This window comes from Catharus ustulatus, chromosome 1 (assembly GCF_009819885.2).
Source record: "Catharus ustulatus isolate bCatUst1 chromosome 1, bCatUst1.pri.v2, whole genome shotgun sequence".
Classification (NCBI taxonomy): domain Eukaryota; kingdom Metazoa; phylum Chordata; class Aves; order Passeriformes; family Turdidae; genus Catharus; species Catharus ustulatus.
The window spans coordinates 47,295,611-47,306,078 of NC_046221.1; the positions used below are offsets into that span (position 1 = coordinate 47,295,611).

The 10,468-nt window shown below is 46.0% G+C and overlaps 1 protein-coding gene across 1 annotated transcript; it reads left to right on the top strand.

Annotated features, from left to right (window-relative positions):
* Positions 1-306: 306 nt before the first annotated feature.
* On the top strand, positions 307-8,527 carry CLEC3B (C-type lectin domain family 3 member B). The gene is made up of 3 exons (XM_033060621.2): positions 307-525; positions 5,184-5,282; positions 6,609-8,527. The coding sequence occupies exons 1-3, from the start codon at positions 420-422 to the stop codon at positions 7,007-7,009; spliced, it is 606 nt and encodes a 201-aa protein (XP_032916512.1). The 5' UTR covers positions 307-419; the 3' UTR covers positions 7,010-8,527.
* Positions 8,528-10,468: the final 1,941 nt, after the last annotated feature.

Genomic DNA, 10,468 nt, shown 5'->3' on the forward strand with positions numbered 1-10,468 from the left:
ACAAGACCAAACTCGTGGCGTTGTGCTAAAAGCCACAGGAAATCGTTCCAGCTATACTCCCAGCATTTCCTTATGTTTAGCTTAGCAAATTGTTTGGCTGGTTTTGGGGTTTTTTGGTTTTGGTTTTTTTTTGTTGTTGTTGTTTCGTTCTGAGGTTTTTCTTTCTCGCCCTCTCTTTTTTTTTTTCTTTTTTTTTTTTTTTTTTTTTTAACAAAAACAACCAACGTGCTAAGAACTGCAACAACCCCTCTGGGAGGTTTTCAGCCTTGGCCGGAGCCGCCTGAACGCCCCCGGGGCCGGGAGGCTGCCGCTGGCCCGGGCTCAGCGGGAGGCTTTCTGGGACAGCCATTCCTGGCTCCAGCCGGTGTCCAGGCGGCTGTGTGAGGGCAGAGCCACTGCTCGGACCAGACGGCAGCGGCATGGCGCTCCGAGGAGCCTGCCTGCTCCTCTGCCTCCTCTCCCTCGCCCAGGTCTCCGACCAGCAGAACGGCAAAGCCCGGCAAAAACCGGCGGCTTCCAAGAAAGGTAAGGGGCAGCAGCAGCTTCTCTACAAGGGAGACTTGCAGGGCTTAGGGGGGGGTGCAATCAGCCCACTCGTTTGGGCATTTAACAGTGCTTTACTGAAACTTAATAAAAAGCATCTAAAGACCTAAGAAAGCGTCTTCTCCCCCGCCCCCCTCCATGGGAACTATTGTGCAGACCTTCTGTAAAATAGTGAGGGTATTGAAACAGTTTTGGTGGGTTCCTACCTTGAATAAATTTCTTGCGACAGCTTGGTCTGAATTTCAGAGGGAACGCATTTTCTGTTCCCTCTAAGGTTTCTCCCAAGCTTTTCCTCTAATAAACTCTCCATTTCTATAACCCCCTCACACCTTCTCATTCATTTTTCAGAAGCAAGTAAGTGGCAGATGATAGACAATTTTGGAGATAAGAGCAGGCAGAAAATATAGAAGCCATTAAATATCAACAGGCTTTTTTGTTTAAAACCACTGGCCTCAGGCGTATTTCACACCAGACCCGAGTTCTGACTGCTCAGGCCTGCCAAACAGCAGTGCACACACAAAGGTGCCTGGGTTTTTTGTTTCTCCTTTTCTTCTCCTGTTTTCCTCTTGTCCCATCTTTTGTCCCTCTGACTCAATGCACAGTAAGTTTAGGAGAAGGCAGGTGAGGTGAGGAAGCAGCATGTGAGCGTGCCTGCCTGCCTACCTGCCTGATGTCTCCGACCGCAGCCGCATGGGCTTGGACTGCTTCTGGCAGGCGCTTTCCTGCTTGGAACGAAGTGAGGAGCAAGGAAGAAGCATCCCTGGAATTCACTTGGCCAGGCTGCTGTCTGCACTCATCCAATGGCTATTTGTCAGATTTCCATCCTTGAGAAATTTTTGCCTTTTCTCCCATTAGATCTTTCTATGAATTCACAAACGTAGCTGCTTATTCCACATCTTAGTCTACAGGATGTGGAATAGCAAACAGTCTGTGACTATTTTCTAGAGCAAAAAAATACCCCCTTGGGCTCATATAGGGCACATATGTGCATTGCACTCACTGGAGGTGCCAGGAAATAGATACTTCTTAGAGAAATCCTATTTTTCTCTAGGTGTCATTGCAACTGTTTGTAATTGATTAGTGATAAGAAAGTGGGAGAAAAATCACCTTTTTGGCAAGAAAATTTGGCTCTGATTTTAAAACTTTTGCGTTTTCAGGGAGCGTCCTAAAAATCAAGCCATCTGGACCAGCTGGAGGCAGGTTTTAGTCAGAATTTCTTTTCAAAGGAGAGGTCATATTTTCTGTGGAGAAGAGGGGAATACCCAGCAACTTGCATTTTTTGATCAGTCTCATCCAACTCCATAGGGGATCAACTGTCCTGCCTTTACTGGAAACTTCCTGTATTTCTTGGTTAATATTTTTCAGATTTTTACCAATGCCAGAGGGTAGAAAAAGAGGGGGGAAAGCACTAAAAATCCCCTATGAAGCTCCTCTTTGCCTCCAGCCCCTCTCTACATCAAAGCCTGCCTGCCCAGCGAGCACAGGGGCCAGGGCTCAGCCACTTCTCCTCTGAACAGTGGTAGGATGGCCCCATCTCATCTTCACCCCTGCACTTTGCCTGGGAGGGCAAAGCCACCAGAGGGTTGGGGTGTTCATCTGGATTGTTCTTTTTTTTTAATCTATGCAACCAAACCACAAATGTTAGGAAAGAAAGCACTGATTTAAGCCAAGCATTTTATGTTTTGGGAGTTTTTTAAATTTTTCTTTCTTTTCTTTTTTTTGGTAATTATTGCCTATGTTTGGATCTGCTTCAGAATGAAAAATGATGTTATTTCAACATGAAAAAGCCAAACCATGGTATTTAGAAAATGCTGAGACAGCACATTCACTTTGCCTGCTGTTGTGTTTTTCCCTCCTCAGATTACTCCCCAGTTATTGTTCCAAATGCAGTAGCTCAGCAAACTCTCCCCGAGGTCCAATGTCCTGAGGTGTCCTTGTCTGGCAGCTCTGGAGGTCTCATCCAAAAGAATGCCCAGGGGAGGCAGGTGCTGGCATCCCTGCCTGGGCAGCGTTTACTCCCCATGGCTTGGGAGTGCAGGCGTCAGGCCTGGGAGGGCTCACCTTGGTCACAGCTGTGATGGGGTGCTGGGATCAGAAAGGGAGTATCTTTGTGCATAGCTCTCACATCTGTTTCTAAGGTAACTGGAGACAGAACTCAGAGTCTGGATGCTTAAAACTCAGTGGATAGAGACTCATTTGGGCTTCTTGCCTGATATCACCTACTGCCCAAAATTTTGGTGTGTTCTTGTCTGGGTGCTCTTCCCTGAAAATGCCAGTGAACATTTACACTGCTATAAATCCAGTGCAGATGCATTCAGTCTCCTCCTTTGATCCAGGGACAGATTGCAATATGAGACCTGACTGTTCTGCTTGCTACCTTTGAGGAAATGCCTGGTGTCAAGAAGAAATACTGGTGGCCAGAGAGCTTTGATGACAGACATTGTCAACCAGAGCAATGCTCATTCCTCTGGGGGACAGAAGGCACTTTGGATCTCCAGGCAAATCTAAGAAAACCACATATACATATCCAAATTTATACAAGAATAGTTAAAACATTGAAATTAAGTACAGAGGGATTTGTTTGTTTTTCAGCATACAGTTAGAATGAGTGAGAGTTCCCATTTGCAGCTTTAAATACATTCCTGGCCAGACTTTCAAACCAACAGACTATTGTGACCCACAATTCTGTGAGTCTCCTTATTGATCGTGCCTCTGCCCACACTTATTCCTGCTACTCACGGTCCTGCACAAGGACCCACTCCAGCTCCCATGGGATCATCAGCATCCCATATGATGGCTTCCATCACAGAAAACCCAGACTGTATACAGGCTTGATCCCATGCTTCAGGAGGTGAGCCTTGAGGAAATGACAGCACTGAGACAAAAACCCATGTCAAGCAAATAGACAACAACACAATTGTCTGTTGATGTAGCCATGGTCCTCACTTTATAGCTGAAGGATGAGTCAAACCAGTCTTAGTTCTCCATGAGATATCCCAGTGAATGCACTGCTGTAGGAACGTCTTGTGGCCCAGGATTTGGAAATGAGGTACTGAAAAGGGACAGGGCTGTTAGGTAGCTATCAAGGAGACATGTGACCTCTCATGGCAGGGACCTTCAAGGTAGGAATCCCCCCTCAAACCCAGCTGGAACACCATAAGGAGCTGCCCCAGCAAGACACATTGGCAATGTCCTGCCATGCCCTTTGGATGTTACTTAAACCTTAGAACATTTGTTCTGCTGCAAGACAGGCTTGCATGGAAAAAAAACCCCTTGACTAATTAGCCATTTCCCACAAAGTGTTTTCATCAAAGGCAGCAAAATAATATCTAGTGCCTCAGTGTTGAGTGAATCCATTAAAGTTAATTGAGCAATGAGTAAAGCAGCTTAATGCCCTCCTCCTAATGTGTCTGGCTTTTCATATTCATGGCACCATGTAATCTTGGGTTGGTGATTTTGGTCTGCATCCAAGCTGCTTCCCTTCTTGCCTGCTTTGGTGCTTCAGCTCCTTGGCCCTCCTACTGCATTCATGGGCAAACTGTCCCCTTTCCTTTCACCCCAGGAGAATTACTAGGTGCTTTCAACATAAGAACTGCTAGATGCATACAAGTGCCTCAGTGTCCAATCTCCCACCACCTTCAAGGTGTAAATGGTCCCTTTGCTCCTGTCTAGAAGAAATCCAAGTACTGATAAATAACTGGTTGGAGCTGTTGCAGAAGCAAGACACCTAGCAGGATGTAGGCTTTGAGAGCCAGCTCTCCCGCAAAAGACGTATCTTCTCACAGCAGGAGAGCAGCTCTGGACAGTGTTTGGGTAACTACACTGGGGATGGTGAAGGTAGAGATGAGGCAGAGGCAGCTGTGATGGTCCAAAGGACGGTGTAGTTGGTGGGCAGAGGCTGGTGACTGGTGGTGCAGAGGCAGATCCAGTGGAGGTAGGATCTGCAGCCCTTCCAGCCCCTTCCTGCTGAGCATCAGCCTGGTGAGCAAAATGCTTTCCTACCAACCCACCAATGACAGCAGACAGGTGGGTGCAGCCAGGAGTGCATACAGAGGACATCATGTGTTAGGGTGTTTAAGAGAAGCCAGGAGTGTGTGCTGTGAACAGAGAGAGAGGACACGTTTTTGAGGAATCAGAAGAAATAAATCCTGTTCATCATTAGCTTCAAGTTGCCCATAAAACATTTGTGTGTGTCAGGACTTCTGTTCAAGTAGGGCAGCATCAGGTGGTGTCCTCCTGCATTTTGGGAGCTCTACCCCAATGCAGCACCACCCCAGATGACTGCTCTACACAGGGGTGCCAGAGACAAGCCTGCACCTTGCAATGCTCATGCATATGACCTCTGCCCCAGCAGTACCATCGCAACCCAAAAGATGACCCCTGCAGCTGGAAGATGCATGGGGTGCACAGCCCCAAAACCTGAACCAGGAAAACAAGGTTGTTATTGATAGTGGAACCAGGCTGGCAAGCACTCGCTCTCATGGATATGCAAGGGGACACAGGTGCTGACTTTATGGATTCTTTTTGTTTATCCTTCTCTGAGGGCAAAGAAACATGGAGTTTTGATGATAGGAACAGATTTTGTTGCCTCCCCTGGGAAGCCACCAATATTTGTGCTCTTTCTTTGACTTCTCCAACAGATGGTGTGAGCCTCAAAATGATTGAAGACCTGAAGGCCATGATTGACAACATCTCTCAGGAGGTTGCCCTACTGAAGGAAAAGCAAGCACTCCAGACAGGTAGAGGGTTTGCTGAAGAACACATAACTTTTACTTTGAGAGGAGCTGCTCATAAAGTGGCTGTAATTGTTCCACGTGTATTGATGAGAGATGCCCAAGCACTCCACAGCAACAAGCCCACAATGGGGAGGGAGGTTGGGGGATCAAAGCAGTGTGTGGGTCTCTGTAATACATCTGGGCTGGTGAACCACCTTGGGCAGTTAATGACAGGAGTTGTGCAGTGCGGGGGGCCCCCTCTTTATGTGCTTCCCATTTGGATATTCCTTCAGTGCTAAGCCAGAGGTTCATTTTCCTTTTTGAGGAGGAAGAATGAGATTTGGATTAGTCTGTGCTCTAATCAAATGCAGCTTACTCTTGTCTGAACCTCAGTGGAAATGGCAACCTGGTCTCTTATACACGCCATGGTATTGCCCAGGGAACTGCACTGCAGGTCAATCCTGCTTCATTAAACATACACAGAGGACAATCCCAAAATGTCTATCTTCCAGACATGCTCCATAGTTATTCTGTGCAAACTCCACTGACATCAGGATTAGGATTTGCAAACATGAAGCGGAAATGAGATGAAAATGCAAATTAAGGAGAATTTTCTCCCTAAAAGAAAAGGAACACAAGCAAAATCAGTGCTTTAGTTCCAAGCTCACATTCACTAAGAAGTAATTGGTTTGGATATTAATGCATGGCTCTGATTAGGTATTGTTTGGCTACAGTACCCTGCACTCTTAAGGTTTAGAGCTTAAAGAAAAGCAAAATAAATTTATATCCTTAACACCAAAATCAGAGACAAGTAGAAATTTCCTCTGAAGACCTCATGCTATGCAAGCGCAATGCTTTTGATCAAAGCTTATTAAAAAAGACTTTTTTTTCATCTTGCATAATTAAGATTATGTAATTGGCATGCAAGCTTTTTCCCAAAACACTCCAACACTCAGCAGTGCCCATGACAAACCATATTTCCAACAAATTCATCAGAGAATGAGTAGCATTGGCTGGGGAAGAACAAGGCCAGGGGAAAGGGCAGGAGGAGCATGTTGTGCCTCTGGTCCAGCAGCAGCAGAGCCCAGAAGGGTGGCAGGGGCACTCTGAAAATCCATTTCACGCAATGATTTGCAGAGAAGGAGGGCACGTCCCCATGACTGTGTCCTACCCTGCATGGGAGAGAGAGTAGCTCTTGGAATTCCATGCTGCCAAGGGTCGCTGTGCAGCCTAAGAAATTAAGTTTGTCGTTTGGCTGTTGAATTTGCTGCTGCTGCCTCTTCCTGGTCACCATTTTTAAACCAAATTCTCTTTCTGTCTTTTTATTCTGTTCATGTGGTAACCTCTCAGTTTGTCTGAAAGGCACCAAAATTCACCTAAAATGCTTTCTGGCATTTTCGGAGACCAAGACATACCACGAGGCCAGCGAAGACTGCATCTCTCAGGGCGGCACGCTCAGCACGCCCCAGAACGGGGAGGAGAACGATGCCCTCTATGACTACATGCGCAAGAGCATCGGCTCGGAGGCCGAGATCTGGCTGGGCCTCAACGACATGGCTGCAGAGGGCAAGTGGGTTGACATGACGGGCAGCCCCATCCGCTATAAGAACTGGGAGACTGAAATCACCACCCAGCCTGATGGTGGCAAGCTGGAAAACTGTGCAGCTTTGTCAGGGACAGCCATTGGCAAGTGGTTCGACAAGAGGTGCCGAGAACAGCTGCCCTACATCTGCCAGTTCATGATCGTGTAGTGGTGGGGTCTCCCCCCTGCCCAGCCAGCCCGGATCTCCACCCTGGGCAGCAGGATGATGGAGCTGTAGTTGTGTGTATGCCTCCATGTACATCTGCATACCCACACGCACATGTTCAGTAGAGAGTTGCTGTGGCTCACTGTCAGGTTATAGAGCTCTAGAGCATTTCCTTTGGCCACATCCAGCCCTGTTTGCAGCTGCATTGCTCTTCCTAAGGCATGATTTATAGATATATATTTTTTTACATAGGGAATTTATTAGGACAGCTCAGTTGTTCCAGCAAACAACAAGTGCAGCAGTCCAGCCTGGCATACAGCTGCCTTGGCTGCCCAGGACTGTCACTCTGCAGTGTCCTTTCCCATTTTCCTGCGCTTTCTTGGGATACTAGCATAGGCAGTTTCTGCTTTCTTCTCTTTTTTTGCTTCCCCATAAGCCCTGGCAGCAGTTTGTGAGAGTTCTGTGTTCCTCACAGTGTCCCAATTCAGCCTTGTGAGGATCAAGGTCCTGTCTCAATGAACAGAGGGAGCTACCCCGGCATTGAGAGATGTAATTTGGCTTATTTGGCAGGGTACCAGCTGCTCAAGGGATTGTCCAACTAGTCAAATGATGTGTATGACTCAATTAGCAGGTTAGAGGCATGTTTGATCCTTTTCTCGTCAGCAAGATGCCAGTTTCATTGACTTCAGTGGGAAAGCAAGACCCACTGCCAGATCCTTTAAAAAAAAAAATCCCATCAGCAGCTTTATTTATGCTGCAGTTTGAAGGGGAAAGCAGCAAAGACTTGGAGCATAGTTAGTCAACGATATTACTAGAAATAGAAATAGAAATAGAAGATGTGTGTATTACATAAAAACCATAAATTTAATACTCTTAGGGAGTATGTTGCTATATAAAAATAACTATATATTGAAAATAAGCTCCAGGACAACTCACTCCAGCAGCTTTAGGAATGACCTGACCTGTTTGTATGACTGGAATCCAGATGAACTATTCCAGTCTTTGCTGGTTCTCAGCAAATGTAAATCTGCTGAGCACTGTTTGTGCCAATATAGTCATGGCCAGCTCAAGGTCTGACCTCAGTGATTTTTTACTGAGGAAAGGTTTAAAGTTAAAAAAAAAAAAAACCCCCAACAAATTGAATAAACATAAATGGTGAGAAAGAAGTCAAGGTCACCCTGGCAGCTCAACAGAGCTTTGCTGGCTGATGGCTAAAAGGTATCAGTGGTTCTTTGCAGTCCAATGCTTGGTAATAACCCCTCCAGTTTGGGTCACACACCCTGCGCTTCCAGGCTATAGGTGTCAAGACAGGATCCTGCCAGTGGGACAGGTATTCCCATTTGCTGCTTTGTTTAAAAGCAGCATGGCGGTAGGTCTTCCAAGACATCAAGTCTGGGCCAAGCTGGAAACACGCACACACATACACAAATGCAGAGTGCATGCTTCTGAGGTTGTCACTATTGCCAAACTCTCTGCTGTTCAAATGACTATAAAATAAAAATATCTCTATAGCTTGCTGAAGGAATGGAGTTGTGTTAATGTGATTTGAGTGCTTTCTTCTCCTTTTCTTTCTCTTCAGAACAGCTCCAGGAATATGTCTGAAGGCTGGAGATAACAGCCTCCTACCCTGTAATGCACATTATGGGATTCTCCCCCTCCTGCCCCAATATCATCCCAGTCACATGCCATACACAGGATACAGGCAGGGAATCCTTTTATAGGAAAATAAGATTTTCTTCCTTTCCTGCCTTGCTGCTGGAAAATTTCATTCTGAAATACAAGCTAACCCAGAAAGAAGGTCCCTCCCTCAGCCCTGTTTGGCAGCAGTAGTGGTGCTGGAGGAGATGGCACTTCAGGTCCCAGCATGGAGCCAGTCCTTCCCAGGCTGCCTCCCCTTCCTCCACAATGAGCAAGAGTCTCTCCTTCACCCACTCAGGATGTCATGACTTCTCCCTCCTCCTCCTCTCCAGCATCCCATGTAGGAGACAAGACCATCCATGTAGAAGACAGTGCCTCACACCAGTCTGTGAAGTTTCAACTGCTTCAGGACTGCATGTGAAATTAGGTCTCTTTTTCAGTCCTTCAATGAGCTTTATTTTGGACCCTGTTCCTGAATTTTTCCAAGACTCTTTGCTGTAGGCCATGGTTACACTCTACAAGCCAGCTTGTCTCAATATAAATCCTCTAGTTCCTTTGGCAGATGTTCCCTCCATGTTTTGAGATTTATGAAGGCAAAGCAGCAATGATTCCAGCATTGCTGACTTTAATCCTGACTGGTCATAAACCACAAGGCCTTAAAATACAAATGTGTGGTCAGAGAAATAAACAAAGAGCTTTTATGGAAAGAGGAATAGTGTGAAAGTTATGGACCCTGGCAATGCTGAACTTTGGGGAAGTTGTGGCTGCTGGATCTGGACCATCTTTGTATGAAGTGTGAGTCTGAAAAGCCATGGAGATGGATGCCAAAGGATATTCCCAGAGAGGACATGAAGGGTCAATCTGTCAAATCTAAAAAATAACAAGTTGCTCTCAGCAGATTTCTTGCTCGTGTCTCTTGTTCTCTATTTTCACAAAGCTAAATTCCTGCCAGTACCATTCCTTGTAGATTTGCTCTTCTGAAGCTGGGAGGAGCACAGGGAAGGATGGCTTTGCCCCTGCTATACTTGTTGGATCCATGATGATGAAATTGACCTTGCAGATTCAGAGCTACATTTATAAATTAACTATTATTCTTACAATCTTTTTACTTCATTATGAACTACAAATTTTCTTTGAAAAACCAAAGAGAAGGAACTTCTAGAAAATTCTTCATCCTTGCTTACCACAACAATTTTGTTTTTTGTGTTTTGCAGTCACAGAGAATGCCAGGTTGGAGAGATTGAACGGGGACAGCCACTGGCTGCCTCCTTAGGGAAACTGTCCTCAGGACATGTGGTCCATCTGCTGGGGGCCAGAATAAGCATCTCTTTTTTGATCTTCCATTAAATCCTTTGTCATTCAAGCCAGAATGGAACATCTGCTGTCAGCAAAGTGTACTCTCAACCAAAAGCATGCAGACTAATGGAAAAAAACCCCAGCTCTTCCCCAAGGAAAAGGAAATGTGGAAGTGATCATGTCTGAACCAATGTCTTCTGATGCCTTCAATCCCTAATGAGCCTCATGTTATTAAAAATAGAGGATGTTGGGTAAGACCTTGTGCCACTGATGGCATTGCTCAGCTGCTTGCGGCTCTGTGACACAGCAGAGGAAAGATGAAGCATGAAATGTACATATATTTATATAAACAAAAGAAATAACAGTTACAGGATGAGCCTACAGAAGGAGTTCCCTCAGCACTACACCATCCAAAACTGAATTCAACAAAGCTGCAGTAACCCACCCCACTGATGGCCCCCACCCTGGTTCATCCTGGTCTGGAAGTTCAGGACCTGGTCCAGATCTTCGCCTGAAGGTCCAGGAAAG